Source organism: Oncorhynchus tshawytscha, linkage group LG08 (assembly GCF_018296145.1).
Source record: "Oncorhynchus tshawytscha isolate Ot180627B linkage group LG08, Otsh_v2.0, whole genome shotgun sequence".
NCBI classification, from domain to species: domain Eukaryota; kingdom Metazoa; phylum Chordata; class Actinopteri; order Salmoniformes; family Salmonidae; genus Oncorhynchus; species Oncorhynchus tshawytscha.
The window spans coordinates 43,515,464-43,536,990 of NC_056436.1; the positions used below are offsets into that span (position 1 = coordinate 43,515,464).

Sequence of the window (21,527 nt, forward strand, 5' to 3'; positions counted from 1 at the left end):
TGAAAATGTCATGCCAGCCCGATTCCCACATAGCAAAACAGTTACAGTACATCATAAAAAACAAAATAGCAGCAAATGCGGTCACATTCAGAGATTAAACACCTATATACACAAAAGTATGTGGACAGCCCTTCAAATGAATGGATTCTGCTATTTCAGCCATATTCGTTGCTGACAGGTGTATAAAAGCGAGTACACAGCCATGTAATCTCCATATACAAATATTGACAGTAGAATGTCCTTACTGACGAGCTCAGTGACATTCAACGTTGCACTGTCATAGGATGCCACCTTTCCAACAAATCAGTTTGTCGAGTTTCTGCCCTGCTAGAGCTGCACCAGTCAACTTTAAATGCTGTATTTAGTTTTTATTAGGGATGTGGAAACGTCTAGGAGAAATAACGGCTCAGCGGCGAAGTGGTAAGCCACCACAAACAGAGTGCTGAAGCGCGTAGCAGGTAAAAAATTGTCTGTCCTCGGTTCCAGCAGTCACTACCAAGTTCCAAACTGCCTCTGGAAGCAACGTCAGCTTAAGAACTGTTCGTCGGGAGCTTCATGACATGGCCGAGCAGTCGCACACAAGCCTAAGATCAGAGAGGTGTAAATATTACCTCCATTGGACTCTAGAGCAGTGGAAACACGTTCTCTGGAGTGATGAATCACGTTTCACCATCTGGCAGTCCGATGGCCAAATCTGGGTTTGGCGGATGCCAGTTTGGCAGATGCCAGGAGAACGCTACCTGCCCAAATGCGTAGCGACAACTGTAAAGTTCGGTGGAGGAGGAGTAATGGTCTGTGGCTGTTTATGGTTCGGGCTAGGCCCCTTAGTTCCAGTGAAAGGATATCTTAAGTTACAGCATACAATGACATTCTAGATGATTCTGTGTTTCCAACTTTGTAGCAAAAGTTTGGAGAAGGCCCTTTCCTGTTTCAGCATGACAATGCCCCTGTGCACTAAGTGAGGTCCATACAGAAATGGTTTGTCGAAATCGTTGTGGAGGAACTTGACTGGCCTGCACAGAGCTCTGACCTCAACCCCATCGAACACCTTTGGGATGAATTGGAATGCAGACTGCGATCCAGGCCTAATCGCCCTACATCAGTGCCCGACCTCACTAATGCTCTTGTGGCTGAATGGAAGAAAGTCCCTGCAGCAACGTTCCAACATCTAGTGGAAAGCCTTCCCAGAAGAGTGGAGGCTGTTATAGCAGCAAAAGGGGGGACCAACTCCATATTAATGCCCATGATTTTGGAATGAGATGTTCGACGAGCAGGTGTCCACATACTTTTGGTCATGTATAAAAGTGAGATTTTATGAAACAAATATTAAATGCATTGCAAATGACAACATAAATCATGATTGAATTGAAATGCAAGAGACAAATTAAGGCTGAGCAAATCTGTCTGGCATCAAAATAAAAAACAGAATGGCTTATTTGGGCCCCTATAACCAGTGAGAAAAACATGTTGGAACATTGTCAATGACAATGTCAAATACATCATGACTGAATATATTTTAAAGCAATGCCTCCAACTGCAAAACAACAATTTCATGGCCCTTCAAGGCATTCCACCCCAAAACCATTTATCAAGGTTATTGAATGCCTTGTACTCCTTGTGCCTTTTGAGATGATCACAAGCGAGGCATGTGTGTTCAGCCCAGAAGTATGCCTTTTTCACTTTAAAGTGCCGTCGCCACTCAAAGTATCTGAGATACATTTCCTCATTCCTGTCCAAGAGCAGGAGATAATCAGCCAGCTCTTTGGGTGAGGTGAAGTCATCCACATGGATAAAGGCTTCCCCCTGGACAAAGTTCTCGTAGTTCTGTCTTGGTGGACCTAAAACCACAGGCACCGTCCCTACAGAGAGTGGGTTATACAGTTTCTCTGTGATGTAGTCTTTGTGAATTGAGTTCTCAAACGCCAAGTAGAATTTACAACTGGCGATGGTAGGAAAGTATTCTTGATCTGCAATGTACTCTCCAAAGGCTTGTCCATAAGCGTGAACTTCAATATGTTTATAGAGCTCATTGTAGTACTTCACTCGCACGTGATCCTGGTTCCAGTTGCTGACAATCCAGCAGATCAACTTGCTTTTGCTCGGTGGCACGAAATCCTCGTCCCCTTGGGCCGTCACAATCGACCCATAAGGCACTTCGATATCAGCATCCTGACGATAGTTCAAAGTTAAATTGAACAAGTTTTCAATACCAGGCAGCTGAGAGGAGTGGGATGGTGACTCTAGGTTCATCCATATCCACTTTTGGAAGGAGGGACGCTGAAGGGGGGGCAGGTTGGAGAGATCAGTACAGATATCCCTGTGATGTATGACGACCCCATCTGACTTATTATATAGGTTCCGATCTGCTGTGATGAAACAGCCCTCGATGTTGAACAGAGAGCTGCAGACACCCAGGTCATAGGTCTGTCCAAAGGGCCAGAGCCAGACGAGTACAGTGGTAAGGTTTTTGTCACCCTTGGTAGAGAAGAGATTTTTAACTTGGATAGTGGATGCGGTTGACTCTACAGGACCTGATAGCCAGCTAGTTGACGGTTTGAAGTACATCAAAACCAGAGTCACAAAACAGCCCAGTAGAAAGGTGCCAAGTAGAAATGGTCGTAGAATTCTGTGGAAAGATGCAGATGGCATACTCTGTCCTATAAAGATACATAAAAAGAAAGAAAGAAAAGAAATGACATTAAACTCAAATCAGTAAATTCCTTATCATTTAATCAAAGTTACTCTTTCCAGTGAATAAAATGGAAGACTGCGAAATCGGCTACAATTTTGCCTAGAGGCCTGATGACACATTTTCAAGATTGTTTGTAAACAGTATATCTCGTGGCATCCTTGCCTCGTACAGTATGAGAGGGCCAACCACATTAAGATAATGGCTTTTATGTTATTTTGTCACGTCCAATTAATAGTTTGGCAAACATTTTTGTCATGGCTCGTGCAGAGTGAGGCAATTTGTGAACAGAAACACTAGATTAGCTCACCCGGTTTATAGAGTAGGTGGAGTTTGCAACTAGGAATAAATAGAATAGTTCCAAACGTGAAACTCCGCTGGCCAGGGTAGGTCAAATGTGCCTTTCGACAACCATCAATAACCAATCGATATAAACAAACTATGGTACGAAAGGTACAAGGCAAATTGCTGAAAGTGTACTTGCATCATGTTGTGTAGTTTGGTTTGAATAAAGACCGCAAGACGTGGAAGCTTGAACGTACAGTGTGAGATGCTTGGGCTCATTTGCGATTGGTGAAAATGTATTGCCTCTCGCTGGCATACATTGCAATCCTATAATTATAATCCAGATTTTCCATCTGTAGATGCTCATACTATCAACAAACTATCTGTTGATAAGTAAGTGCTTGCTAAGGTTATGGTTAAAATAAGGTTTAGGTTAAGGGTTAGTAGATAGTTAGTTGACATGTTAATGATAGTCTGTAAAGCATCTACAGATGGACTATCCAAATAAAGTGTTACCTATAATTCTTCAATCAAAAAGGTAATGTAACATTGAACATGCATTATAGAATTTTACTAGGAGTTACGAAATAAAAAAATAACTATCCCACACCTGGTAGATCTGACTGTGTGCTGAAATCCAGGCAAGGAAAGAAGTCATGCAATCCTGAAGGTGCAGTTTCTACATTGGCTCAGCAATGAGATTGCCCTTCTCGGTGAAGTAGCGTTTGAATGAAGTGTTGCTGCACACAGTTGGAATAAGGTCCTTAGTCGTCTAGTGAATTTGGTCTGATTTTGAGTTCCCAGGTCATCTCATTGATGTCTCCTTAGGAAAGAGAGAATAAGTGAGGTTACAATAGTTTGTTAAAGAGACAATCTTCAGTTCAAACATTACTCCACTACTGTTTTTGGGATAGAGCTGGAGAAATTCATAGACGGAGCTATGGATGCGAGGACTGACCATGAGATCATAATTATAGTTTTAATCATGTTTTGAGGCTATACAGCGTTTATTTACGATTACAGCATTTACAAACAATGGAGTAAAACAAACTTGTATTTGTAGCAATCGCAGATTGCTCCTTTAACCCCCTAGAGTCGATTTGACTCACCGGTACAAAAAAAAAATCACCATAAAAATCTGTCAATTTAAGCTTTTTTGCATTGAATGTGTCCACTAATGGAAAGGGGAGATTCTCACGAACACGATGGTGTCTCCATTTTGCTCTGTCACAGGACGATTCTGAAGGTATCTGATACCGGTTTAAAAAAATGAATGGAAGTATGAAGGTAGTTTTGTGCCTACCCAAATTGGTAGAAACACTTAAAAACCTGGCTTTTGAAGTATTTTTTTGCATTTCTTTAGGCTATAGTAGTAAAAAGCCAAATTCAATAATTTATCCACATTTTATTTATATCCCAAATCCCCAAAAATCTAAATCAAATAGCTAAATGATCCATAGTATGACCACCTTAAATCAATGTTATGTCAGTTGAGACCCCCCCCCCCACCATGGCTTAGAATTGTACAAATTAAATGACAATTAAGGCTATAGACTTGCACAACTGAAATAACTTGCTTATATTACTTTACATGTGTGACTGGCCTGATACTGAACTTGATTAATATCAGTGATGCAAGACAGTGTTAGCCTATTTAGTTAAAGCCTAGGTATACGTTCCGGGAGCTAGCAGGCATGGATACTCATCACACATGCATACTGGTAGTTCAATTAAGCACCTACTCCTCCAATACATATGACACTCCAAAAAATACAGTATTAATATCTTAAGATATGTCACACATCAATCACACGCATATGAGAATGATGTTATCTTAAGGCTAAGAGGAAAGTGGACACGTGACATATGCTGGCCCATATTTTTATTTAATTTAATCTTTATGTAACTAGGCAAGTCATTTAAGAACAAATTCTTATTTACAATGACGGCCAAACCCGGACGATGCTGGACCAATTGTGTGCCCCCCAATTGGACTCCCAATCACAGCCGGCTGTGATGCGGCCTGGAATCGAACCAGGGACTACAGTGCCATCTCAGGGGAGGTTTAAAATGTCAGTGGCCACTTGACAGTTCGTCCACGCGTGCTCTGAGCACACGTCCTTGTAATCTGTCTGGCCCCGCGGCCAGAGCGTGCTCACACAGTGGTCTGGAACAGCTGGTGCTCTCATGCATGCTTCAGTGATGCTTGCCTCGAAGCAAGCATAAAAAGGCATTTAGCTCGTCTGGTAGGCTTGACTCACCGGGGAGCTCGCGGCTGACAGTTCTGTATTTCAGCCCCTTTTCAGGTGTCCCAACTTTTCTTTCTACAAAAAAAACATATTTTTGTCAGCAACACGCATGAATCGCCAAATGTGATTTCACTTTTTGGTTCATCAAATGGTGTGATTGCTCTTTTTGGATGCTGGAATTATTTTGGATGAAAAATAATATAGTGGATGTGTCACGACTTCCGCCGAAGTTGGCTCCCCTGCCTGTTCGGGCAGTGCTCGGCGGTCGTCGTCACCGTCCTACTTGCCGCTACCGATCCCTTTTTCGTTTGTCTGTTGGTTTTGTCTTATTAGTTTCACCTGTGTGTATTTTAGTTTAATTAGCTTCCCCATATTTAGTAGGTTGTCTCGCCCTTGTTTTGTGCGGGATTGTTTTTGTTACTCTGTTGGATTGTGGCTTTCATGTGTGTATTCTCCGGACTGTTTTGTCCTGTGTTTGGGCTGGTCTATTCTATGCGCCCTGTGTGTTGGCGTGACCGTTTGTTTGCCGGAGAATAAATTCACGATATACTGAACCCTGCTCTCTGCGCCTGATTCCAACCCACCACTCCTAGTATCCCGTGACAGAATCCCGCACCACAAACATGGAATCAGCAGGAGCAGCCGCGTCTCCTCTCCCATCGATGGAGGAGAGGGTCCTCCATCATACCAGCGTTCTTCATAGGATTGGTTCGGCCATGGACCAAATGATGGAGAGGATGGATCGATTGGAGAGGAGCGGCCTTCCCACCTCATCTCCAGCACCACCTCCTTCAGCACCTCCTGTTCCTGCAACCACATCTGGCTCCGGGGCTCTTCGGCTGACGCTCCCACGGGAGTATGATGGAACGGCGGCTGGGTGCCAGGGTTTCCTTCTCCAACTGGAACTGTACCTGGCTACCGTGCGTCCTGCTCCCTCCGGAGAGGAGAGCATGAGCGCCCTCGTCTCCTGTTTGACTGGGCGAGCCCTCGAGTGGGCCAACGCAGTGTGGAATGGTCCGGACTCGGCGAGGGATAATTACCCAGAGTTCACCCGCCGATTCCGAGCTGTGTTTGACCATCCACCAGAGGGTCGGGCGGCGGGTGAACGGCTGTTCCACCTGCGTCAGGAGACGAGGAGCGTGCAGGACTTTGCCCTGGAGTTCAGGACCTTGGCCGCAGGAGCAGGGTGGAACGACAGGACCCTGATAGATCATTTCCGATGCAGTCTCAGGGAGGACGTCCACAGGGAGCTAGCATGTCGGGAAACCACCCTCACTGGATGAACTCATTGACTTGGCTATCCGTCTCGACAACCTGCTGGCTGCCCGCGGGCGTTCGGATCAGGTCCTGTCGTTTCCACTTCCCAGCCCTCCTGCCCCTATCCCTATGGAGTTAGGAGGGGTGGCTTCGAGGGGGACCGGAGGAGGAGTGTCCTCCTGCACCAGTTGTGGTCAGTGAGGGCACATGGCCGACCGGTGCTGGAGGAACTCGTCTGGGAGTCGGGAGGGCAGGTGGAGCACTACTCGATCACCCCAGGTGAGTAAGCACCAGACTCACCCAGAGCTTCCTGTCGGTCATATGTATGTGTTAACTTGTTTCCCTGGGATTTTTCCCTCTCTACAGCCTAAGGCGCTAGTCGCTTCAGGCGCAGCTGGGAATTTCATGGATCGTGGGCTCGCGTTAAGGCTAGGGATCCCCCTGGTGTCGTTAGACCTACCTTTCCCCGTGCACTCCTTAGATAGCCGACGATTAGGGTCAGGAGTGGTTAGGGAGGCTATGGTGCCGCTGGACATGGTAACGCAGGGGGATCATAAGGAGCAGATTAGTCTGTTCCTTATAGATTCACCTGCGTTTCCAGTGGTGTTAGGAATTCCCTGGCTAGCTCAATTTCCTTGCGACAGGGAGCTCTTAAGGGGTGGTCAGAGGAGTGTTCAGGCAGGTGTATAGGAGTTGCCGTTGGTGCGACTACAGGGGAGAGTCCAGACCAGGTTTCCACTGTGCACATTCCCTCTGAATATGCCGATTTGGCTGTCGCCTTCAGTAAAAAGAGGGCGACCCAATTACCACCCCATCGTCGAGAGGACTGTGCGATAAACATATGTTACTGAATCGCTGGGACAGGGGTACATTCGGCCCTCCGCATCACCCGTCTCCTCGAGCTTATTTTTTGTGAAGAAGAAGGATGGAGGTCTGCGTCCGTGCATTGATTATAGAGGTCTAAATTCCATAACAGTGGGGTTTAGTTACCCACTACCTCTCATCGCTACGGCGGTGGAATCATTTCACGGGGCGAGCTTCTTCACAAAACTGGACCTGAGGAGTGCGTATAATGTGGTACGTATCCGGGGAGGAGATGAGTGGAAAACCGCATTTAGTACTACATCTGGTCATTATGAGTACCGTGTCATGCCATATGGGTTGAAGAATGCTCCAGCCGTCTTTCAATCCTTCGTAGATGAGATTCTACGAGACCTGCTCGGGCAGGGAGTGGTAGTGTACATCGATGACATCTTGATCTATTCTGCCACACGCGCGGCGCATGTGTCTCTGGTGCGTAAGGTACTTGGGCGACTGCTGGAGCATGACCTGTATTGCAAGGCGGAGAAATGTGAGTTTTTCAAACAGTCCGTTTCCTTCCTGAGTTATCGTATTTCCACCTCCGGGGTGGTGATGGAGGATAACCGCGTTACAGCCGTGGGGAATTGGCTGACTCCGACCACGGTGAAAGAAGTGCAGCGGTTTTTAGGGTTTGCCAATTACTACCAGAGGTTTATCCGGGGTTTTGGTCAGGTGGCTGCTCCCATCACCTCACTGCTGAAGGGAGGACCGGTGCGCTTGCGTTGGTCAGCAGAGGCGGGCAGAGCTTTCAGTCGTTTGAAAGAGCTGTTCACCAATGCGCCCATGTTGGCGCATCCGGGCCCCTCTTTAGCGTTCATAGTGGAGGTGGACGCGTCCGAGGCGGGGGTTGGGGCCTTGCTGTCCCAGCGCTCGGGCGTGCCACCCAAGCTCCGCCCGTGTGCTTTCTTTTCGAGCAAGCTCGGTCCAGCGGAGCGAAACTATGACATGGGTGATCGGGAGTTGTTAGCTGTAGTCAAGGCTCTGAAGGTGTGGAGACATTGGCTTGAGGGGGTGAAACACCCTTTTCTTATCTGGACTGACCATCGTAATCTCGAGTATATCCGGGCAGCGAGGAGACTAAATCCACGTCAGGCTAGATGGGCCATGATTTTCACCAGGTTTCGGTTTACCTTCTCATACCGGCCAGGCTCCCAAAACACCAAAGCCGACGCGCTGTCCCGCCTCTATGATACCGAGGAGCGGTCCGTTGAGCCAACTCCCATTATACTGTTTGAAGTGATTTGTTTTAAAATAAGATAACAACGTGACGTCTGGTTGTATTCATACCCAATTAAAAAGGTAATAAAACATTTCAACAATACATCTGCCATGCTGATCCTCAACACGGGGGACCCTCAGGGGTGTGTGCCTAGTCCCCTCCAGTACTCCCTATTCACCCATGACTGCGTGCCCAAGTACAACTCCAACACCATCATTAAGTTTTCTGATGACACAACAGTGGTTGGCCTGATGACCGACAACGATTAGACAGCCTATAGGCAGGAGGTCAGAGACCTGGCAGTGTGGTGCCAGCACAACAACCTCTCCCTCAACGTGAGCAAGACAAATGAGATGATCGTGGACTACAGGAAAAGGAGGGCCGAACACGATCCCATTCACATCAACAGGACTGTATTGGAGCGGGTTGAGAGTTTCAAGTTCCTTGGTCTCCACCTTACCAACAAACGTTCATGTTCAAAACACACCAAGACAGTCGTGAAGAGGGCACGGCAACACCTCCCCCCCCCCAGGAGACTGAAAAGATTTGGCATGGGTGTCTAGATCCTCAAAAAGTTATACAGCTGCACCATCGAGAGCATCGTGACCGGTTGCATCACCACCTGGTATGGAAACTGCTCAGCATCCGAATGTAAGGCACTACAGAGGGTAATGCGTATGGCCCAGTACATCACTGGGGCCAAGCTTCCTGCCATCCAGGAACTATATACTAGGCGTGTCAGAGGAAGGCCCCAAAAGTTGTCAAAGACTCCAGTCACCCAAGTCATAGACTGTTCTCTCTGCTACCGCAAGGCAAGCAGTACCGGAGCGCCATGTCTAGTTCCAAAATAAACAGCGGGGGTAGCCATTTGATTATCTATGCATAGTCACTTTACCCATACCTACAAGTACAAATTACTTCGACTAACCTTTACCCCCACACATTGACTCTGTATTGTTATTTTATTGTGTTACTACTTTATTTTATTTAGTAAACATTTTCTAAACTCTTTCTTTTAACTGTATTGTTGGTTAAGGGCTTGTAAGTAAGCATTTCAGTGTAAGTTCTACTACACCTATTGTATTCGGTGCATGTGACAAATACAATTTGATTTGATACAATGATTATCTACACTCAGTGCTTGTTCTGTCACAAGCTGGTAATTAGGTGAACTATTACAATTTTTGCAACCACAAAATGGCGTAGTGATTTCTGCATCTAGCACCTTTAATAACAAACGTGTATGTAATCTGTAAATATAAATCATATGTGAAATCACAAAGATGTTTAGCCACAGAGAAAATTCGGAATCTTGCCTGGCCACGGCTGGTTGAGATAATGAGGGGGCTGGGACATTGACGAGAAAGAGAGCCCATTCTGTCACTCAAGGCTTCTCTGTCAAATGGCACACCCTGCTCCCTGCGGATATAGAACTCACCAGTTTATAGTCCTGAAACCCAGAAATTAGTTACCTCTGGTTCGTTCAGCCATCTCTATGGGGAAAGAATAGTGTTTTGTAATTAACACTAAAAATAAGGTCTGAGGTTAACACAGGCTTAGTAGATATTATACATTTTGTTCTATGAGATAATAGCAGTCAGTTAAAATGACCTTTGAATTATGAAGCCTTTATGTGCTTTTTACAAAAGACACCATTTCTATTTCTCTCTATTTGAAAGATCCATAGCTTGATCAAAGACAAAAATGCCTTGATCATTGGACTTACTCATATTTTCATAATGGACAACATGCAAAATGTAGCTACAGCTTTTAAAAACAGTGTTGTCCTGAATTCAGCTGTATGTATCAACACAGCTCTGTCTTCAGTGGCAAAGGCAGTCTGGTTGAAGTCCCGTGGGAAGGATTATTTTGAAAGTGTTTCAGTCTGCCGTGAATCATAAACCCTAATGGTACACAGGTAAGAGTCTACAGTGGAAATGGCAAACTAGCTACATGTGAATACGTTATTGGCTCAACTGTATCAAAAAGTAGTTTTCATTGCTACGTAGCTAGCTAGACAGTTAGATACAGGTATAGTCAGCTGGCCAGTTGCATTCTGCTGTTATTGTTAATTGTTGATGTATTCTTTGTCATGTTTAACTTACTAGCTACCGAAAATAGCCACTGTGGTGTGAATGGTAATTGATTAGCAAGTTAATCAAATCCCATGTTAAGTGATAGGGACACATGTTACCTAAATTGACTAGCTAGCTAGCCATGATGAAATTATGGCTAAATACATTGGATTATACAGTAGATTCTGAGGTCGTTTTTTGCATGCTCAACTAGCTGGTTAGTTAGATGAATACAGTGGGGAGAATGTACAGTGGGGAGAACAAGTATTTGATACACTGCCAATTTCGCAGGTTTTCCTACTTATAAAGCATTAGAGGTCTGTAATTTCTATCATATGTACACTTCAACTGTGAGAGACGGAATCTAAAACAAAAATCTAGAAAATCACATTGTATGATTTTAAGTAATTAATTAGCATTTTATTGCATGAGATAAGTATTTGATCACCTACCAACCAGTAAGAATTTTGGCTCTCACAGACCTGTTAGTTTTTCTTTAAGAAGCCCTCCTGTTCTCCACTCATTACCTGTATTAACTGCACCTGTTTGAACTCATTACCTGTATAAAAGACACCTGTCCACACACTCAATCAAACAGACTCCAACCTCTCCACAATGGCCGAGACCAGAGAGGGTGTAAGGACATCAGGGATAAAATTGTAGACCTGCACAAGGCTGGGATGGGCTACAGGACAATAGGCAAGCAGCTTGGTGAGAAGGCAACAACTGTTGGCGCAATTATTAGAAAATGGAAGAGGTTCAAGATTAAGGTCAATCACCCTCGGTCTGGGGCTCCATGCAAGATCTCACCTCGTGGGGCATCAATGATCATGAGGAAGGTGAGGGATCAGCCCAGAACTACACAGCAGGACCTGGTCAATGACCTGAAGAGAGCTGGGACCACAGTCTCAAAGAAAACCATTAGTAACACACTACGCAGTCATGGATTAAAATCCTGTAGTGCACACAAGGTCCCCCTGCTCAAGCCAGCGCATGTCCAGGCCTGTCTGAAGTTTGCCAATGACCATCTGGATGATCCAGAGGAGGAATGGGAGAAGGTCATGTGGTCTGATGAGACAAAAATAGAGCTATTTGGTCTAAACTCCACTCGCCGTGTTTGGAGGAAGAAGAAGGATGAGTACAACCCCAAGAACATCATCCCAACCGTGAAGCATGGAGGTGGAAACATCATTCTTTGGGGATGCTTTTCTGCAAAGGGGACAGGACGACTGCACCGTATTGAGGGGAGGATGGATGGGGCTATGTATCGCGAGATCTTGGCCAACAACCTCCTTCCCTCAGTAAGAGCATTGAAGATGGGTCGTGGCTGGGTCTTCCAGCATGACAACGACCCGAAACACACAGCCAGGGCAACTAAGAAGTGGCTCTGTAAGAAGTATCTCAAGGTCCTGGAGTGGCCTAGCCAGTCTCCAGACCTGAACCCAATAGAAAATCTTTGGAGGGAGCTGAAAGTCCGTATTGCCCAGCGACAGCCCTGAAACCTGAAGGATCTGGAGAAGGACTGTATGGAGGAGTGGGCCAAAATCCCTGCTGCAGTGTGTGCAAACCTGGTCAAGAATCGGTCATATGGACACCGAAACACATGGAGACATTATTTTACTGTAACAGAGGAGAAGTGAACCTTTCCAACCATACCCTGTTTATGGTTCAACTCCTCAAATTGCGAGCATAGCAGACACTATCAAAATGGATGTACCAATGAACATTCATTCTGCAAAATGCATGCTCAGTTTTTCTAGCACGTATCATGGTACCACGTATCACTAGCAGCATATTTATTAAATAATGATTGTTATACTAGCTGTTTAGTGTGTTTTATAAATGTGCAAAAAGCATAAAACAATTATATAAAGATTTTGCCTATAGTCAATACAAGAATAATAATGGTGTACATGTGAAAATAAATAATATTCTCTTGCCTGGGGATTCTGAAATCTCCAGGGATCTGTATAACCCATTCTGAACCATAAAACCAGAGAAGAACTTTGACATAGCAGAAGGAGACATTGTACTGGGCTTGGAGCGGTCTGAAGCTGGGCTAATAACACAATTCAGATCCTGCTACATGTCAAAAGATGGGTGTTCAGAGAAGAGATTTAGTACTGAGGAAAGCCATATTGCATGCTCAAGAATGTGGTGGTTCTCATATCGCTGCTGCCATTTCAATGGCATTTGAGAACATGTTTGAAACTTGGAAACATGAACACACTCCTAGCGCCATTTGAACAACTGACTGGAGAAATAAGCTAATCAACTGCGTTTGCAGCACCCTCTGTCATGGCATTGAAACGCCCTCTCAACAAAACTGTCGACACAAACCGTGGGGTAACTTACAAAAGTACTTGAGGCCGTGAACGAGCTATTCGGTGGTATTCTCTCTGAGCCTCTAGTGTGTCGCCGCCATACTCGATGCTAGGTACAAGGGCCGCTACTTTAATGCATACAAGAACCAGGGTTTACGTGAAATGTTACATACATAGCTGGAAAAGATAGAAATGGACACAGGGACGATGCACACAGAAGAAGAGAGGCCACGGACAGACAGAGCTGAAACTTCATACTTGACATGTATGATGAAATCCTAGACAGAGCTCAAACTTCACTGCTTGACATGCATGATGAAATCCTGGTTGAGAATGAAATGACTGAACAAATGAACAATGAAACAGCACAGCATGTAAGTGAAAGAAATAGGTTTTCATTATGTTTTACTGGTAAAGGGGACATATACGTAAATGCCAACAAAATAACTTCTTGGTCAGTGGTGTGTGTTTGTAACCTTTATTTAACTAGTCAAGTCAGTTTAGAACAAATTTATATTTACAATGATCGCCAACCCTGGGCCAAACCTGGACAACGCTGTGCCAATTATGGGACTCCCAATCACGGCCGGATGTGATACAGCCTGGAATCGAACCAGGGATTGTAGTGACGCCTCTTGCACTGAGATGCAGTGCCTTAGACCGCTGTGTCCGTGTGTGTGTGTTTGTGTAACTATTTAACTGTCCTAGAATGCTTAAAAGGATGCTCAAATTTAAAATATTGGTTATCGGTATCTTTTTTTGGCAAGGAAAATATTCTATAATGGTATCAGCCAAAAATGTCATATCAGTGCATCACTAATCTAACATATTGAAAGGAAAAACGTGTGAAAACAGGCCAAGTGTTGGCAAAGCCTGCTACATTATTAGTGTATGTGCATTATGCATGGTTCTGGTTCAATTTGTTACAAAAATGTCATTTTTATAGACAGAACTGAAAGCCAGGTCAGTGATTCATGTGCTTGAAAGCAGAATCCAGATGCATCGGATGTAGTGATCACAATATAGTAGCCTTATCTAAGAAAACCAAAGTTCCAAAGGCCGGGCCTAATATAGTGTATACGTTTTGTAGTGATTCGTATGTTATTGATGTAAATAATAGTTGTGACCGAACGGGTCGAATTGGTCCTATGTAGCAAAACTTGAGATGGTATTTTGTTTTTACATTGGATAGAAGTAGAGACTCAGAGCTAAAAAATGGTATATCATACACTTCAGTTGAGGAACAATGGGAAAGTAATTCTGCTTTGAAAGTTGATAAACCTTCAACCTCACTTCTGAGAAAATGTCCCTTGAATATTTTGGTACCTACTGGAGAGTACTTCTTTGTCTACACCCATTCAGCACCGTTCACACCCTCTTAAGCTTTATCCCCACCTGTCACTTTAAGAATTCACATATGAGGCTATGTACTAAACAACCAAACATTTAAAGACTAAAGGCTGTCTTATCCTACGGGTGTCTTCGTAAATTTAATCTGGAGTGCCAGAGTGTGCTCTGGGCATTCGTAAACTCAGAGTTTTGTCAGATTGTCCGTTCGTAAATTCAGAGCGTTTCTCTCTCCAAGAGGGTGCAAAGATGTCATCAAGGCAAAGGGTGGCTACTTTGAAGAATCTCAAATACAAAATATATTTTGATTTGTTTAACACTTGTTTTGGTTACTACACGATTCCATATGTGTTATTTCATAGTTTGTCTTCACTACTATTCTGCAATGTAGAAAATAGTAAAAATAAAGAACAACACTGGAATGAGTAGGTGTGTCCAGACTTTTGACTGGTACTGTACCTGTGGGAAGCATTGGAGTCAACAAGGACCAGCATCCCTGTGGAATGCTTTCAACGCCTTGTAGAGTCCATGCCCTGACAAATTGAGGCTGTTGTGAGGGCAAAAGGTGCAACTCAATATAAGGAAGGTGTTCCTAATGTTTGGTATACTCAGTGTAGTTTAATGTACACTTCAACTAGTATACCATTTTAAATGATTTATGGACAAACTACAGCAACACTTTGTTTTATTAAAAATAAATGTCCCGAGAATTTAATCCAGATGCATTTCGGTAATGAAAATTCAGGCGAAATTGTAAAATGTACTTAAAAAAGACACTTTCCCAAAAACATCTTATTCCTCAGAATCATAGTTGATTTTTGTAGATCATGGTTTTTGTAACTCAATTTGCTACATACATTTTAAAGCTGGTTTCATGAGAATCATACACTTGCATAGAAGCATCACTCCAGCATATCACACCTGTAAGGAAAGATATCACAGACACAGCTGTTATTTTGAGAATATACAAGAACTCAATGCAAATGGGTCTAACGTAATATCATGGTTTGTGATCACGGATGCTTATGAAACAAGTATTTTTTGATAGGGCGAAGTAATTTCTCAGCTGTCAGGATGCAATCTTCCTGCATGTTTATGGACCAAGTACACTGTAGATCAGCACATGTGTGTCTGTGTGCGCATTCTTACTTCTCAAACTATGGGCAGATTTGAGTCATTCACACAGAATGTATCACGTTTTAGGAAAGACCCAGATGCAGACAGTGTCGAAGTAATAAATTACTAGAACAGGGGGCAGGCAAAACAACAGGTCAAGGGCAGGCAGAGGTCAGTAATCCAGTGTGGTGGGACAAGGTACAGGACGGCAGGCAGGGTCAGGACAAGGCAGGATGTTCAAAACCGGGAAAACTATAAAACCAGAACATTAGAAAAGACAGGAGCAAGGGGGAAAACGCTGGTAGGCTGGGCGAACAAAACAAACTGGCAATAGACGAACACAGGTATAAATACACAGGGGATAATGAGGGGAGATGGGAGACACCTGGTGGGGGGTGGAGATCAGCACAAAGACAGGTGAAACAGTACCCCCTCTAGGGGCGCCACCTGGGCGTGCGCATACCTGGTTGACCGGGGTGTCGGCATTGGATATCCGCGATGAGGCCTGGGTCCAGGATGTCCCTAGCGGGGACCCAGCACCTCTCCTCCGGGCCATAACCCTCCCAGTCAACCAGGTACTGGAATCCCCTTCCCTGAAGTATAATCTTCAGGATACACCTCAAAGTGTACGCCGGTTGGCCGTCGATGAGACAGGGGAGAGGGGTGGGCCTGGAAACAGGAGACAAAGAGCTGTGAGACATGGGTTTGATTTTAGAAACATGGAAAGTGGGATGTATACGGAGGGAATGGGGCAACAGAAGATGAACAGCAGAGGGGCTAATGACCTTGGAGATGGGGAAATGGCCAATAAACTGTGGGGAAATTCTGCAGGACTCCGCCCGGAGGGGCAGATCCCAGGTGGACAGCCATCTGGTGGCGGTCTGCTTGTCGTCGATACCTGGAGGTGGTCTTAAGGGCCAACCAGGCTCTCTTCCAGCAAGGAAGGACGTTGCGGACATATTCGACCCACACTAGTTGCTGGCTCTAGGTGGTGGGGTCGGCGGAAACCAGGCAGCGAAGAGTCGTTTCCAAGTCTTGGTTGGCTCGCTCCGACTGCCCGTTGAGAAAAGCTCAATGGCGATGACATTATCTACCCAGCCATAAATGTGCATAATATCTAACAAAGAGTGCTAGGGTTGTAAAAACATCTGAAATGACATTCTGTCTGAATGACTCAAATCTGCCCATAGTTTGAGAAGTGAGAACGTATACACGTGCGCTGAGCTTTCTTGGTCCATAAACATAAAATAACATTTGTAGGTAGCTAAACCTATTACCAACTTTTTATTCAGGCATTTTACAACGCTTCCTTGTTTCCCTATAACACCAGTAAATAGCTAACGTTACACTGCAACTCAGATGACTCGTTGCCGAAAATGGTGCATGTTCAAAATGATAACCAGCTAACATTAACTAGCTACGTAGCTCATACCTGATATTTTAGCACCATGTTTATCTAGCCAGTTAGCTAGCATAGAAACTAATATACAGTTGAAGTCGAAAGTTTACATACACTTATGTTGGAGTCATTAAAACGTGTTTTTCAACCACCCCACAAATTTCTTGTTAACAAACTATAGTTTTGGCAAGTCAGTTAGGGCATCTACTTTGTGATTGACACAAGTCATTTTTCCAACAATTGTTTACAGGCAGATTAATTCACTGTATCACAATTCCAGTGGGTCAGAAGTTTGCATACACTAAGTTGACTGTGCCTTTAAGCAGCTTGGAAAATGCCAGAAAATTATGCAATGGCTTTAGAAGCTTCTGATAGGCTAATTGACATAATTTCTTAATTGGAGGTGTACCTTTAGATGTATTTCAAGGCCTACCTTCAAAGCCAGTGCCTCTTTGCTTGACATCATGGGAAAATCAAAAGAAATCAGCTAAAAGATATTATAGACCGAAGAAGAACGCCAACACCATCTCAACCATGAAGCACGGGGGTGGCAGCATCATGTTGTGGGGGTGCTTTTCTGTGGGAGGGACTGGTGCACTTCACAAAATAGATGGCATCATGAGGCAGGAAAATTATGTGGATATATTGAAGCAACATCTCAAGACATCAGTCAGGAAGTTAAAGCTTGGTCGCAAATGGGTCATCCAAATGGACAATGACCCCAAGCATACTTCCAAAGTTGTGGCAAAATGGCTTAAGGACAACAAAATCAAGGTATTGGAGTGGCCATCACAAAGCCCTGACCTCAATCCTATAGAAGATTTGTGGGCAGATCTGAAAAAGCGTGTGCGAGCAAGGAGGCCTACGAACCTGACTCAGTTACACCAGCACCGTCAGGAGGAATGGCCAAAATTCACCCAACTTATTGTGGGAAGCTTGTGGAAAGCTACCTGAAACATTTGACCAAAGTTAAACAATTTAAAGGCAATGCTACCAAAAACTAATTGAGTATATGTAAACTTCTGACCCACTGGGAATGTGATGAAATAAATAAAAGCTGAAATAAATAATTATCTCTAATATTATTTTGACATTTCACATTCTTAAAATATAGTGGTGATCCTAACTGACCTAAAACAGGGAATTTTTACTAGGATTAAATGTCACGAAAAAACGGAGTTTAAATGTATTTGGCTAAGGTGTATGTAAACTTCCGACTTCAACTGTGTGTTATATTTGAGATTCTTTAAAGTAGCTACCCTTTGCCTTGAGAGCTTTGCACACTCTTGGCATTCTCTCAACCAGCTTCATAAGGTTGTCACCTGGAATGCTTTTCAATTATTATGTGTGCCTTGTTAAAAATGTATTTGTGGAATATCTTTCCGTCTTAATGCGTTTAAGCCAAGCAGTTGTGTTGTGAAAAGGTAGGGGTGGTATAAAGAAGATTGCCCTATTTGGAAAAAGACCATGTCCATATTATGGCAAGAACAGCTCAAATAAACAAAGAAAAACAACAGTCCATCATTACTTTAAGATGTGAAGGCCAGTCAATACGGAACATTTCAAGAATTTTGAAAGTTTCTTCAAGTGCAGTCGCAAAAACCATCAAACGCTACGATGAAACTGGCTCTCATGAGGACTGCCACAGGAAAGGTAGACCCAGAGTTACTGTACCTCTGCTGTAGACGATTAATGCATTAGTGTTAACTGCACCTCAGATTGCAGCCCAAATAAATGCTTTATAGACTGTTGCCAATTAAAAAAAAAAAAGTATTTAATTAATTTTAGAATAAGGCTGTAACACAACAAAATGTGGAAAAAGGGGTCTGAATACATTCCGAAGGCATTGTATGCAGCTTAAGGTGAGTGTAATCATGTTGGCCATATTGGATTCAGAATAAAATTGATTCACACCAACAGTCTTTATAGGCATGAGTGTTGCAAATCTCTGAACAATATGCCTCATTTACAAAATGCATATTTACAGGTGATTTATCCTGCACCAAATGTTATTATGGCAGCCATATTTAATTTTATTTTGGAAGCCATATTAGATTTGAGACTAAATATAAAGATCATCTGTGATTGCACCTTTGATTTAATTGCAAGACTAGCTAGGGGCTAAAGATCCAAAAACCTTGATGGAACCTTGCACTCCCAACATTTTAATTCTGATGTCTGTGCCCACTTGTTTTTCTTTGGCGCTACAACATCAAAAAACTTGTAACTATATGCCTTTCTTTCAGGCACGGCCATACAGCACTGAATGAGAGCAAAGTTGTCTATTGAACAGCTATGAACTATTGTGTCTGTGTTTACAGTTCTATATTTCCACGATTAATTTAGATTTCCAAATGCTGTTTGTGTGTGTAAGTAGACAGCCGACTACTTGTAATCCACATTTGAGCAATATCAGAGCTTGCAATATTGGGTTACATGAGTTTATGTGGCCCAACCCCCTCCAGCCAGTTTAGGTTTGTTTTCAGTAGAGCAGATTACAATGGCCACAACATCAAAAACATGTGTTACTGTATGGACCATACAGCACTGATTGAGAGCAAATTTGACTTGGAAAGTTGTCTATTGAACAGCTATCAAAAAGTGAAGTCATCATAAATATTAATAGTTGATATTTCCGCATATTGTATCTGTGTGTTTACTGGTCTATATTTCCAACTTGCTTTAAGATATCCTAATGTTGTTTGTTTCTGTAGGTAGGGCAGACTATTGACTACTTGTACTACAACTGCAATATCAGAGCTTGCAATATTAGGTTACGTGAGCTTAATAAAAATCATAGGTAGGCAAATGCTTTAGTGGGGTGCATGCAATGGTCTTGTGCAGGCTATTGAATTTATCCGAGGGCGGAATAAAACGGATCCATTTGCAGGCTAGCTATTAGAATAATTCCCTAAAACATTTCTCCTTTGGTTTATAGGCTACACTAGCAGAAGCTGGTATAAGAGCAGTATCAAAAGTGAGAATGGATTTTTAGCCAGTGCAACTGAAGGTCATTTAAAAACGTGATGTAGCCTACACACACTTGCAATGAGTGTCATTCGTCATGATGCAGCATTGTGTTTAATTGTTTAAAATAAAAGCAATTGTTCAAATGTAGCCTTATTAGATTGGCTACCTATTCTCTCTGGTTAACGAACGCCATATCACTGTTGGCCGTAAGCATATTTGAGAATACTACTCGTTATCCTCATGCATCAAGAGGCACATTGAAGGATAACGTCAATGACCTTAATACAAATGTGTACTTTTCGCAATGCATCATTTTAATCCAAAATTGTGACTTGAACGAGATGACGAGATATACGCATTTCGTAGAATTGTGTATTGATGTTTTATTTTTAATTAGCTAGCACAGAATGTCTTGCGAAACCAGGTACCACTGTTCTGACATGGAGCGGAGAAAAAAATACATTTTACTCACCATCTCGACAAGCGTGTGTTAAAATATGCATATCTTCCCATTGGCTTGCCAGGTCGTTCCCTCATACCATCCTACATGCCGAAAACGTTAAGGATGTAAATACACTGCGCCGGTGGCAATTTTTGCAGGAATTGGCCAATATTCATGGGAGCCGAAACCCATATCGTTTCCACGATCTTGCAACGGAGAGCTATAAAAATACACATCTAATGCGACCTGATTGCCAAGGTTACCAGAATTCGAAAATGACTGTTAGGCTATTGTTAATTCACAAAATATGATCAAATGCAACGTTTCGTTAATATAAGGACGCAATGTCAGGCATGTGATGCGATATGGGATAATTCCCCACTGGCTGCCCATGCGCTACCTTGTCCCTATTTCCCAATAATGCGTTTTCGCAAAACCGAATGTAGGTAGACTAGCAGAGATTCTAGTCGGGCGTGCATGCTAAAAATGATTCGGGCTATTGATTCAATTGAATGTGATTCATGCGTTCCCAATCTGAATGAGGAATGATTGTGCAATATTGCCGCTGCTCATACAATTAGCGTATTTGTTCGCAGGTGATGTGGGTTTTCCAAGTAAATGTTTAAAATTACAAATACAACATAGGCATTGCCTATATCCAAACCCACGTTCACATATTTGACAAGATTCGTGCTTTATTTGGTAGACAATTTTGAATAGTCTAATCTTTTATCTAAATTGTCTTGGAGGTACCTTAGTCTACAGTGCACATCACCAGAGATTATGTTGATGTATCCAGGTTGATGATTTCAATGATAATGTTTGCCCCTTTTGTTGCATTTCCTATATTTAAAGAAAGCTTATGGAGGAGAAGGATAACTCTGAAATGACACATCACATAAGAGTAGCCTAGATGTTCGCAATGTTGATTTAATGGTATGTTCCTAAATTTTAACAATCTTCAATCTAGAATCCTTGATCCTTGATACATATTTTTGGACATACATTAATGATATATATATATATATACATACATTAATGATATATATATATATATATATATATATATATATATATATATATACCCATTGATTCTTAAATGTATAACTTGCCTCATTAACTTAGTTCAACTGTTTACCCCATCAGAACCCAAAATATGAGCTTGTTTTACTCTAATGTTTGTAAACAATGTAAATGTAAAATAACAGTATAATTTTTGGTATCATGGATGATAGCTCTGTCTATGAATTTGAGAGTGGTTACATTACTCCAGGCCTTTCTCTCAGCTTTTCAC

The 21,527-nt window shown here is 43.0% G+C and overlaps 1 protein-coding gene across 2 annotated transcripts; it reads right to left on the reverse strand.

The window, feature by feature from the left end:
- Positions 1–1,241: 1,241 nt before the first annotated feature.
- LOC112256439 (4-galactosyl-N-acetylglucosaminide 3-alpha-L-fucosyltransferase 9-like) lies at positions 1,242–20,725 on the reverse strand. 2 transcript variants are annotated; one of them, XM_024429706.2, is made up of 3 exons: positions 20,264–20,725; positions 3,585–3,797; positions 1,242–2,657 (listed from the first exon to the last, which is right to left on the reverse strand). In XM_024429706.2, exon 3 carries the CDS (start codon positions 2,647–2,649, stop codon positions 1,561–1,563), a length of 1,089 nt encoding a protein of 362 aa, XP_024285474.1. In that variant the 5' UTR covers positions 2,650–2,657; positions 3,585–3,797; positions 20,264–20,725; the 3' UTR covers positions 1,242–1,560. The 2 variants fall into 2 exon arrangements, with proteins under 2 accessions (XP_024285474.1, XP_042181500.1); XM_042325566.1 differs by lacking the exons at positions 1,242–2,657; positions 3,585–3,797 and adding an exon at positions 15,803–16,091.
- Between the last annotated feature and the right edge of the window lie 802 nt (positions 20,726–21,527).

Coding starts and splice junctions, on each gene's coding strand:
- LOC112256439 (XM_024429706.2), bottom strand. CDS start 2,649: ATGCCATCTGCATCTTTCCACAGAATTCTACGACCATTTCTACTTGGC.